This window comes from Carettochelys insculpta, chromosome 9 (assembly GCF_033958435.1).
Source record: "Carettochelys insculpta isolate YL-2023 chromosome 9, ASM3395843v1, whole genome shotgun sequence".
Lineage (NCBI taxonomy): Eukaryota > Metazoa > Chordata > Testudines > Carettochelyidae > Carettochelys > Carettochelys insculpta.
Window position 1 is genome coordinate 61010939 of NC_134145.1, and position 12637 is coordinate 61023575.

The 12637-nt window shown below is 42.1% G+C and overlaps 1 protein-coding gene across 10 annotated transcripts in view; it reads left to right on the forward strand.

The window, feature by feature from the left end:
- The window catches only part of RASAL2 (RAS protein activator like 2), a 252565-nt gene that overhangs the window by 196596 nt on the left and 43332 nt on the right, over positions 1–12637 (forward strand). For all 10 annotated transcript variants that reach the window (XM_075003437.1, XM_075003431.1, XM_075003434.1 and 7 more), the window contains exon 5: positions 2470–2579. In XM_075003437.1, coding sequence (XP_074859538.1) covers positions 2470–2579 — 110 coding nt within the window. The remainder of the gene's footprint in view (positions 1–2469; positions 2580–12637) is intronic.

The window sequence follows — 12637 nt, forward strand, 5'->3', positions numbered from 1 at the left end:
AATAGTCAGAAAAAGAGGGAGAGTTTTAGTCTTTTTGCTAATGCCCTACTTACTAAGGTACTACTAATAGTATTGACAAGGGATTTTTTTCCCTGAAAATTATCTTAACTGGACAATCTCTACTTAAATAAAGTTTTGAACTCAGGGAAAGCAAAAATTTGTTCTGGTGGCATTAATGTTTGAAAAGATTTAGTATTTGCAGACAAGAAAAACTCTGTGTGCCCTCACCTCTTTATTTTTCACATTCCATATTTTGAGGGATTTTCTTTAGCAAAGAAACATAAAAGCCTAAAAGCTCACCTCGCTTTTTCTAGCATGTGTGAATTTTTCCTGTTGCTCCCAATTTGTCCCTCTTCAGTCGTCAGCCCTGTGTAGTCCCATAGCGAGTTAGCAAGAGTAACTAAGAAACAAGCAATTTCAATACTTTTTTTCAAGAAACGAAAAAAAAAATTCTCTGTATGTTTGCATTTTTCTATTCACTTTGATTTTGTCAGGTTGTTAACATTACACTTTGGGGTACCTTGAAAGCTGTCATTTATAACCCCCATTTGCTGAGCCATATTTCACCAGTTAACCTGTTGTATGTTTTGCTTCAAGAAAAAGTCCACTGTCCCTCAAAGTCTAATGAAACACTAAAAAATATTATAACCACCAACAGAGTTAACAGTTAGGGTCCATCTCTGCTGGGAATAGAGTCAATTCACTTTAAAAACATTTGGGGACCTCATTCTGGCGCTTGTCAGGTCAAGGGGCCTGTCTGGTATGTTGCTTGGGAGGGCTGGTGCAGTGTGCAGAGCATGACAGCACAGCAGAAGCGTTCAGCTTCACAGCGTCTGCATTTTGAACATACCAGGTACTATGTTCTACCGTATTTTGGCCAGGGGACATATGGCCCTAACTACCCTCCTCACATTTCCTTCAAAGAAGTCTAAACAAGGGTGAGGACATTGGCTGTCTACACACTAACTGAAGAACTGGTGGGTAGTGAGGGAGAGGAATTTTCTGAATGTTTTGGGGTGGCAAACTCTCTTGGTTTCCAAAATGCTCCTCTGCATTAGAAGATTGAACAGAACCTATCCTGAGTCCTCTATTGAAAGAGCTAGTTAGAGGGGGTGAGAGGGGAACCAATCTGATTTAGAAATTGGAGAGAGGGGAGGAGGGTAAGTGAATTTTCAACACCCGTGAGGTTGGAATGGTGTTGGACATCTGTTATGAAACTCCCTTGATCTTGCTGATAGAGAAACAGCCTATGAAGTTAGGCAAATTTCTCTTATCTCGTTTTGCTTTTCCATTAGAAAATACATTTGATACATCCCATGACAGCTAAGCAAAGGGAAGGAGGTGCTTCTGCCAATAAAATGTTGCTTAATCCCATTGGATTAAGGATTGCTAAATTTGCATTGATTGGGCCAGGAATGCCTATGTGTTGGCAAACTTTGGAAATAATTTAGCACGATATGCGTGCCATGTATTCAGTGATTTAAATGCATGCTGTGTATTCAGTTATTTACGGGATAGTAGATGAGGTAAGCAAGCAGTGCCCAACTCAAAAATATAGTGTGTTTTCACTTAATAGAAACTTAGGTGTGGCTCCCACAGCTCTCTCATTAGCACAGGTCCTCTTTAACTGATGGTTTTATAATCCAATCTGTTTGCCGTGCAGTCAAAATTTGGAACTGTCAAGTTACTGCTCTTGGAACTATAACTTCTAATCTTGTTGTGCCATAATTTTATTGTATCTTAACTGGGTTATAATAGCTTGAGTTTTGTTGCAGAGGTGAGGACTTTTGGTTGTAAAATAGAGATTGATTGATTGAAGAGCCATTGTTCAGATCTCAGAGTTAATTTTGGGGTCAGTTGAAGGTTGAATCAGGGTTAGTGTATGGATTCAGTGGTGCAGGAATCTTGTGAGGTTTTGCCTCTGGTTGATGGAAATCTTGCAACTCAGTCAGGTTTTGAAAAATCTCAGCCACATTTACACCAGAAAGTGTGGGACCTGAATGCAGCTGAGGTGGGTAGATTGGAAATTCATAAGCATATAGTAGGCACCTTCTGGTTTTGAATCCAACCAAAAATTAAAAACACCAGGCTGGATTATATAAAGGGAAATTGAACTCGGCTCCCTAAATCTAAGACTGTAATTCCTATCCCAGTAAAACCTTGGTGACAGTCTCTTGTGCAGTAGCATCACTTCATTGAAGTTTAACAATAACGTGGATATGCTAATTACTACGACACGAATCTCTGTCAATAGTGAAATTGTGACTGAGTCTGTCATTCACTGTGTAAAAGAATCCCAGTGCAGAATGCTCTGTGATCATTGACTAAGTTAATGCACCATCATCTTTGGGTTCAATAGCATCCCCACTGGTTTAGTCATTAAACCAGTCAACCCCACTGGTTTAGTCATCCGCACTGGTTTACTGATTACTTGCCTAAGAGTTTCCCTGTTATGACCTTGTATTTTAGGGCTTCTTCAGCAAGCGTCTGAAAGGTTCCATCAAGAGGACAAAGAGCCAGTCAAAGCTGGACAGGAATACAAGCTTCCGTCTTCCATCTCTCCGCAACACAGATGACAGGTAGGATTCTCTTCACTTCCTCATACAGGGGCTGGTAGTTTCAGCTCAACTCTTTCAAAAGTGCATGGCAAAAGATGTTGGTCTGTGTACATGTGCCAGCAAGCTGGCAGAAATGAGGGATAACTGGAGTGGTTTTATTTTTCAGACTAACAAAAACATGTCTGTTATATGTGTGCTTCCATCGGATGAGGTTGTTGCTAGTCCTAAAGATGGCTGGTGAAAAGGGGGTTGCTACAGAGTCTGCACTAAAATACCTACTTGTTTGGTACCTCTTCGCCCACATCTCCACACACCTTACACGCATCAAGTTTCACAGTGCAATATTGCAGCCCAGCCATTTACAACGCTGCAGACACTTGACAACTATCCCAGTGCATTACTCTCCTTTGGGATGGGGTGATGTAGTTAGAGTCCTAACCACAAACCCACACTGCATTGCACAGTTTCACTATCAGGGATTCGTAGTGGTGACAATCATGAATTTTGCTAAACTCCGCCGTGAAGCTTCAGGGGGTGGTTCCATGCCAGTTCCAAGCCTGGATAAAGGAGGTTTGGACAGATGGGTGACAATGCACTGATCATGAACCAGCAGTACAACTGAAATCTGATTCCAGTACAACTAAATGATAAAAGATGCCAGCTTGGACGTCGCCCAGATAAATGAGGCCTGTGACACCAATCAAGTGATTGGGGTTGAGTCAGGCTACTGAGAAACAAGGTTAAGGCAAAATGGTTAGAGGAGCAGTGTGAAGGTACAGAGAGGTATTATGGTGAATGTAAGACCAGGAAGGCACCTAAGATGATCAGAAATATTAATAGGAAGTGGCAGCCGAAGCAGATGGCAATCGAAGATGAGAACGAAGAGGTGCTCGTGAACAAGGAGATTATGCAGCAATGGACGAGATATTGCAGTGACCTGTACAAAGCACAGTTGTACTTGAGCGTCTCAGAGAGACTGACTGAAGAACTGAAAGAGAGATCTCTGCTGAGCATCAAGAGCAAGACCAATATTTCAAAGGAGGAAGTAAAAAGAGCAGTGAAACGACTAAACAACAACAGAAGCCCTAGAAATGAGAAGATCACAGGAGAGATAATTAAATATAGCGGAGAACGTCTGATTCAGGAAATACACCAACTATGTAATATACCATGGAAAGAAGGGAAGGCACCTAAGGAATGGACAAGATCCATGCTAGTGACAATACACAAGAAAGGAAGGGCATTGGAGTGCAAGAACTACGGGACGATTGCCCTAACAAGTCATCTAGGCAAGGTGCTGATGATGATACTGATGGAGAGATTAATATCGCAGACAGAAGAACATCAAGCGGATGAGCAAACAAGGTTCAGAAAAGGTAGAAATACCATACAGCAGATATTGGCACTAAGATTGTTAGCAGAGAAAGCTTGATGAAAGAACAGCTACGCTTATTTTGTTGATTTTCAGAAGGCATTTGACAGCATAGATCAGAAAGTGACTTGGATGGTGTTGGAGTTGTATGGAGTGGATAGCAGACTGATATGGTTGATGAAGGATATCGGTGACAGTGCAGAGGCAGCGGTAAGAACATGCGGAGAGTTGGGAAGTTGGTTTAGAACGAGCAGAGGTATGAGACAAGGCAATCCAATATTGCCAAGTATCATCATCACACATCTAGACAGAGCAATAGACAAGATCAAGGAAGAAGTAGAAAGGGATAGCTGTGCATAGAATAAGAATTAGCAACTTGAGATATAGTTATTGAAGATGAGGAGAAGTTAGTGAAAATGGTGCAGGTGCTAAACAAGGAAGGGAAGCTGTACAGACTGATTATGAACATTGATAAAACAAAAACAATGGTATTTGGAGACAAGGAAATAGGAAGGAAAATCAGTATAGATGGGATTGAACTAGAGAACGTAGAGAAGTTCATGTATCTGGGGAGCAACATAACATATGATTTAGACTGTAAGAAGGAAATAGTGACTAGAATATTGTAAGCAAGAGCGAGTTTGAAAGCGACGGATAAAATCTGGAAAAGCAAAGCAATTAGCTTAGGAACAAAGCTGAACGTCTTGAAAATGTGTATTCAGTAGCATGTTGTACGGATGTGAGACTTGGGTGATAATAAAAGATTCAAAGAGAAGAATATTAGCATTTGAGAGGAGTTGTTATAGAAAGATCCTGAGAACAGAATGGATGCAGAAAGTCTCTGAAAAGGAATTATATAGGAAGTTACAGCCAAAAGAGAACCAACTGCAGAAGGTCATACGAAGCAAGTTACAGCTATTTGATCATATTTGCAGAATGAATGACGAACAAAAAATCAAGACCCTGGTATTCGGCATAATGGACAGTTCGAATAGGAGAGGCAGACCCCATGGAGAATGGGTAAATGATACAGAAGATTGGTGCGGAGCTCATCTGCAGAAACTCAGCCACTCTGCACTGGGCAGGGAAAGATGGAAGGAAATAGTGAGTGAGGCATCAGACAGCAAGGGGTGCTGAGCCCAGGGTTGATGATGATGATGAATTTCTCTAATGGAAGCAGAGCCTGTTCTTCGGAACACTGGAGGTTGGCTTACAGCTCACAAAACGCAGTAGCTAGTTTGGTTAGGCACCCGTCAGCACACTCAACCTGTTCTTGTTTTGCTGGTGGCTTGGGAATGGGCAATGTGTTTTGTTTTTACCTGCCTCATTTGGTTTTTTCCTAACTTTTTTGGAGTCATGATCATCATAATTGGAAGCCAGGCAGATAATTTTTTATTCCATGAAGTCCAGTGGGAGGGTTGGATTGAGTGGGAAATAGGCTGCTCTGTACTTAGGACCCTGCTAGGCTTCTTTGACAACCCAAGATTATTACGTGTTTAATGCATTTTTGCTCTCTCTGCTGGGCTGAATTCATTATTTGTGTCTGTCATGCTATGCGGCTTCAGTCAGTAGTTCTGCCTTCTCTACCTAAAAAGCAGTACCATAAAATTATGGAGACAGCAAGGCTGCAGATGCTAGAGACCTTGTTAACTTTGAGAGTTATGGACAGAGTGCCTGCAGAATGTAACCAGCTAAGTGGATGGTGTTCTGTTCCTTCAGTCATGGCCATGGCCCCCACTGTTATCACTATTTTCAGGGACTTGTAACTCAGCTATGAAAATTGGCTCCATAGACTTAAGCAGTGCATTTTTTGTTAATTTAAAAAAAAGAGGAGGAGGAGCCAGTACTCAGCCAGCTTCCCAACAATCCCACAGCTGGGGCTGGTACTCAGTACCGGCATAAAAAAGTACTGGAGGTGAAGCATGGTAAATACCTGGTGATACTCTGTTATTTTTAATGGTGAATTTTTCAAACTTTGTTTCAAGTTTTCTGATATAAAGTTTCACATCCATGAGTAATGAGAAGCCTGCCTGTGTGGTGTTCTGCCTGCACGCACATGGATTCAGTTGAGTGTGTTATCTTGCTACGTACAGATTGATGGATATTTGCTCTTACTGCATATGGGAAGCACTGTCTTTTAGGGATCAAAAAGGGTAATTGTATTTATCGTTAGATACTTTGGTGTGGGAGCTGGCTACTGTACCAACCTTATGTATTTTCCTAGACAACAGCATCTGGGTTTTCAGCATGCAGGCAGGAATGACCAGATAAACCTAAGTGGCCTCCTCTGCTGTCTCAGCAATGATTTGCAAACTGGAAATTCTATTTCAGGCCCTGATGGTATTTGGCACCATCAGTCTGTTGTATCAGTGTCATGATCCTCTTAGGATGCCTAGCACTGGATGTAAAAATAAAGGCCCCTGGGCAAATGAATTGAGTTGTGCCAGTGGTAGGGCCCATTGAAGGGTGTGAGGAAGTAGGGAGCAGGACAGGTTGGTACAAAGCAGGACAGGGTGAAAGGGAGGCTGGCTGGTATAACTGGGGAGCTGTTGCTTTCCCTTTCTCTTATCCCCTCAGTCTCCAACCTTCCCTCTTACAGCACTGTCCCCAGAATCCTCTTTTCCCTGCAGTCTTCCTCCATCATGTTCTGTCACCTTTCCCCATTGCCCATCAATTGCGCAGCACCTGCTCCCACACCCACCCTGCATTGTGCCTGCACTAGAAATGCTGCTAGGAGGGGACCAGACAGAAATTTTTAAGCTAGTTGGGGATTAAACTGCTCCATTTTCTAATGCCAGGCTTGTGGCACACTGAGCACTGCAGTCCTTTTTCTGGGTGAGGGCCATAAGGCATTGTTGGCAAGTGTGATTTTAGGCTGCCCTTGGCCCCATGGCGTGACTTTTTAATGTACTTGCACAGGAGTTCTAAATGACATAGCAGGAGCTATCACAGGCAGCCAGGAAGTCTAAACAATGAGGACCAGTTCTGCCTCATCTGGAGAGGAGACTAAGGCCACGTCTACACTAGGCAAAATTGTCCACAGATATGCAGTTCTAGCTACGGCAATTGCAAAGCTAAAATTGACGTACCTGCGCTCGGCTAACTTGGCTGTACTGGTTTTTCCCATCGACCTCAGTATTCCTCACATCTCATGAAGACAGGTGTCGACTGCAACACCCAAGAGGTCATTTTCATGCGTCCATACTAAATGTATAAAATCAAACCCTGGGTGATCAACCTGCAGATGAAGCCTAAGTTGGGTAGATGAAAGCCCAAGGTGAAAGCGGGAGCCATGAAAGCATAGTTAAGCTTCATCTGCCAATACCAAAATTCACCTGAGCTCCTTTATTGCTCTCAGTAAATGATCTGATTGTGCAAGAGAATATTATTCTTCCGCTCAGAGTGTGTAGCAGTTCCTTTTGACATCACGGGTGCTCTGCCAATGAATTTGCAACGTGCTTTGCTACAGGACGACGAGGGCAAAGAATACTGCTCCAATCTCTTTGGAAAGAAACTGATAAATGTTTGTAGCAGTGCTAACCTCCTGGGCACCTGATGTGGAAGAGACTGAATGTTTAATGGAGATGTTTGCATTAGTGGCCTCTTATCCGGAAATACACCACTTGAACATAGTATCTTTGACAGCGTGTAATTGCACACATTACTTTCCTAATGATATTTTATAAATACAACCACAAAGGAAACTAAACCCCTCTGTACAGCCCATCTTTACAGTGATTTTTAGTAAGTTTCACTTTGAAGATCTCAGAAAACACACTTGGGTGCTCCCAGGAGAAAAGGCAACTGAGCAGTCATATGTGAGTGAGGCACTGGCGTAGTTGGGAGGGTGATGGGATGGAAGGAGGAGGCATTTAAAAGAATTCTTAACCTCTTTAAAACAATATTGTTTGTTTATTCAAAAGACAAATGAGGGAGATGCAGCCATTAAAACTAGCACGTGAACAAAGGAAGGTGAAAAATTAGCCTTTTTTGTTTCTTTCAATGTGTAATTGATATAAATGCGTCAGCATTCTTCCCACCCTCTTATGTCTTCTGTCCCTTTATTGTTATTAATTTATTGCAAATAAGAACATTCCTAGCCTAAGCCCCAGTGAATCAGAGTTACCCAAACCTGAGGAAATGTTGCCAAAGGATGGTATGGTACTATGCAAGTTTCTAGGGCTAAGCAGGCAGGAAACTAATAACTTTAGCCCAATTCGCACAAAAAATGAACCATGATTATTAAATTACACAATTTCATTAGCTTAGTGCAAACCATTCATCATAATTACCTCGTCTCTACCAAGTAGGTATGGAGAGAGAGCTATTTTGTTTTTTTCCAATGATTCCAAGATGTACAGAACAAAGACACAATTTATACATCAGTACCTATAAATTCCAGGAGATATGCTTATCCTGTTGTGTTTCTGGTTTTGAGGTATTGCAAATTTGCAGCTCATTTAGGATGTTGGTAGGTGGTGGGCAGAATTGTTTTGAGGTAGAGATAACCCAAGAACACTGTAATGGAGATGACTGGCGAATGACAACTGCCATGCAGGATGCAGCCAGGACTGCTGCAGAGAGTAGGTAATTGTTCGACTGGTTTAAATACACTGAAACTGGGTTCAAAACCAGGTTTCGCTATAGCTGACTGAAATACCAAGCCAGCTCTTCAGAACTGGGATGTTAACAGCACAATACCTGTGTATCCAGTCCAGGTTCTGGCTATCTCCAGAGCCTGCTGTGCTTGCAAAATGGCTTCTGATCTTTCAGTGGTCTAGCTTGAAATGTTCCAGAAACCTTTCTCATTTGTGACTTAAACCAGATTTGAATGGTGTTGTCCAGATACACACATCCAATACACCATCTCTCTGGGATGCAACATCTTACGTTGCAAGAGCATCTGGCACCATTTACTGTGTCACCTTTCACAGTTTTTCTTGGACTGTTCACCACTCCATTTTTCTGTCTCCTCATACTACACTTTTGCAGCTTATATGTGCTGGCAGTGTTTTCCTGAAGCATAAAAAATATGTCTTCTGAATCTAAAAGTGAAACAACATACTTGGGATAGGAGACAGGACAAGGAGATGAAATTAATGTTGTTCTGTGTCTTGGAGTCTAAGAGCTTTCCCAACCAATCTCATAACCATTCCCTGAGGTTTGTTTGTGGTGGAGCATAAAGACGGTTGAGCCTGGTTGCATGTGTTCTCGGTAGCAGCACTAAAGCTCTGTGAACAGCTGGGAGGGTTTTGCGCTGCTGGGATTTACTGCCACGTGGGAATCCTCCTGATTTAGTAGAAGTCATTTTATGGCATTATCAGATAGTCCTAGTTTGCCAAACGTTCCTTTCTGTGCTTACTAAGAATGGAGTCCGCGAGGCGCAGGGCCACCCAGTAGCTATGGCTTTGGGATTCGTAGTGAAACGCTACCGCTGCTCTCACACCACTGCTTTCTACTGTCGGTAGGTCCTCTAATTTTTTTCTCAGTTCTTTGCAGTACTGAGATAGGAAAATGTTAAGATAAATGGAAATACATGTTGCAGCATTTCAGTTTCTCATTCACTCCTTCCACTTAATCATTGTTTTAAAAAGTGGGCGATTTTATCTTGTTTGAGGGTTAGTGATAAAAATCTCCATTAGGCAAGTTGCTGTTAAGGCTTGACTGCTTAGGGGCCTGTGCTCATTCCGCATATGTCACTTCTGTCTACATGCTGGAAAGTGCCAGGTGGGGAGGAAGCAGGCTGTCTCTAAAGAAATGTTGTCTCGCTTTTCATGTTCTAGTGAGTGTTTCTCCCTGTCACTGTGTTCAGGTTTTACGTAGTTGCTTTGTATCTCAGAAAAAAGTGAACAAGCTCACAGTGTTAAGTTTCTTGTCATAAACCCTCCCCCTTGTTGGGTACAGGCTCTGCCCTGGCTGCCATTCAACTGAACCCTGTATATACAAACATCCCCCTTCATGGCAGATGCATTTCTGTAACCCACTGTCAGGCATGCCGAAAGGAGGCTCCACCCTAAATAATATATTTCCATAAATAGCATTTAAATGAAACAAGAGAGTTAAGTATCTGCTTCAGCAAAATAAAGGAGTCTGAAATGTTAGCATTAAGGACTGTGATAAAAGAGAAAAGATAACATTACATTGGCGAAATTCAGCACGGCATTCTGTGTCACCATATGAGATTTGCTAAACAAGCTGTGATCTGTATGGAGAGAGAGTTGGAACTGCTTTGAACTTAAATATACATGGTTCAAACAATGAAGTTGGGCTTTGGGCAGGACCCTTCAATTAAACAAGCTCTGGATCTCCTGCCACGCCCACAAAGAGTGGAGGCTCTTGCTGACAATGACTAAACAAATAATCTGAAGTTTCCGACAGTGAATAAACTTATCTATAATAAAACAGGTTTGACTTGTAGAATTGTTGACCGAGTAATCAGACATTTTGCTGATTGATAGTTGGAAAACCAAGCAGGGTGTGGTGCCTATAGAATGAATGAATGCCACAGAAGTCCACAGCTGCAGCCCCGGTAGAGAGCGCCCATGCTTTCAGACTGAGATGCTGTTGCTGACTGTGGGGTTCAGTCCAGTGGGCCTAGGACTCCTGACTGCAATGTTGAGCAGAAATTCTACCACACAGGAATCCAGGTTTTCTCTGTTGACTTTGTGGATATGTATTAAATGAATCCTGCTGATCTTGGGAACAATATCGGTAAACGCACGAGTGCTGGGTTGTGGATTTTTCTAAAACACGCAGGCATAATTTTCTGGAATATTTTTTTAACGTGAGGACAATGGAGGCAAATGGGTTTTAGTTAGGTGCCTGGGCTGAGCTCTCCTTACTAAAATTCTAATCAAAGCGCTTGAGCTTTACCTTGCTTTGTGGACGAAAAATAATATTGTGGAATTTTAGTGTTTGGTTTTTAGATTATTGATACTCCCACACTGGATTTTGGAGCAATATAATACTCTCTCTAGTATGCGAAATAATTGAAAGTCTTTTGTACATTATGGCTTGGCTTTTAAATAGGTCAAAATCAGCAGGACAGCGTCATCACTAAAGCAGTTAGGTTTTTAACCCTTTTCCCCCCTCTGCTTGCTGGAATACAGAATTAGTCCATTAATTGATTGCTGTGTGTGAGATGCTGCCATTGGAAGCCTGAGGTTTTCGGTTCCCAGCCTCCTCTACTCACACCTATTAGTCTTGTGTAAAGGAAAGCTATTGAATCATGGTGTGCTAGGAGTCAGGTTCAGACTGGGGTTAAAGTAGTATGGCCATGTTACTGGAGAGACCCTTCCCTAGCAGTGGGATTCTACTGTAGGATCGCTGAGTGGGGGCATTGTCAAAGCTCTGTTTGAGGAACATGCAAACCTCACTCTCAGGAACACTGTCCACCATCATTTGGAAAGAGGTGAGAAGTTAACATATTTCCTCATGCTCCTCCTACCACTGCTTCTTATGATGGAAGCAAATTGTTAGATGTCGCTTTACTTGTGGCTGGTTGATGGTGAGGCATTTTAACCAATAACAAGCAGTCCTGTAGCACTGAGAAGCTAATGTGTAATTAGATCATGAGCATTCATGGGCAAGACCCACATCTCCAGCTGTAACCATTTTAACCAAGTTTTTCCCTTATGCAGAATTTTTACCATGTGCAGCAGGGAAAAGACATAGCTGAGAAAGAGTTAATTAGTTAAGGCTAAGTGTAGCTAATATCAGGGCTGTTTAAAAGAAACAGATTTGTACAAACAACCCTTCCCCCACTCAGGGCCTGCATGATCTTCCTGTTTATAGTAATCCTGCTTCTCTGGGATTACCTCTCTCTTCACAGACACTCTTAAGTAGTACTCATTTTTCCAACAGCTTTTCATCTAATACAGGAAAGGCTCTCTCAATCTGGCATCATCACTGGACGTTAGAAAAATAAGCGAGTGGCTCTGAGTTATTAACTGTGTGTCTGTGCCAGAGGGGTAATGGATGGAGTAATTACAACAGCAGAATGTTGGAAGAGACTTTTTAACGGAAGCAGAAAACTATTTCAGTAGCAAGAGGATGTACTTCAATTTCATTTTGTTTTTGACTGAATTAAGCCTAGAGCAGCTGGAGCATAACTACTAACCCATTTTACCAATAAATGAAAAATACGTTGTGCTAATTGCAAATGCATTCATTCACATTTAACCCAGCAAGCAACTCTCCAGTGTCACAGTGAGGCTGAGTTTCAATCAGTTGATAGTTGTTTGTTTGGCAGTGCTGAAAGCAACGGATCGCCAGGAAGAAATCTGTGCAAGAGAAAATACAGCAACTTCCAGGGACTGCTATACCTTATTCACAGCCCCCACTTCCCTGACCAAATCAGAGCATTTTATATCCCAGTCGATTAAAATAAAACCACATTCAAAATAAGTAGGCTAAAGAGAGAACTGCAGAGGGAACAAAGCAGATGGGTCAGTACAGTGTTTCCTAAACTTAAAACGTTCATGTACCCCTTTTGGGACTTCGGTCTTATCCACGTACCTCCTGCCCCTGTGCTTGTCTCCTGATTTTTCGTAATTTATTTTCTGCTGTGTACCCCTTGAAATTCTTTTGCGTACCACAAGTGGTTCATGTAACACACTTTCAGAAACACTGGGTTAGTAAAAACATTTAGCTTGCAAATTGGGATATAAGAAATGTCTCCCAGCAGGGGAAGATGATATGGGAAGAA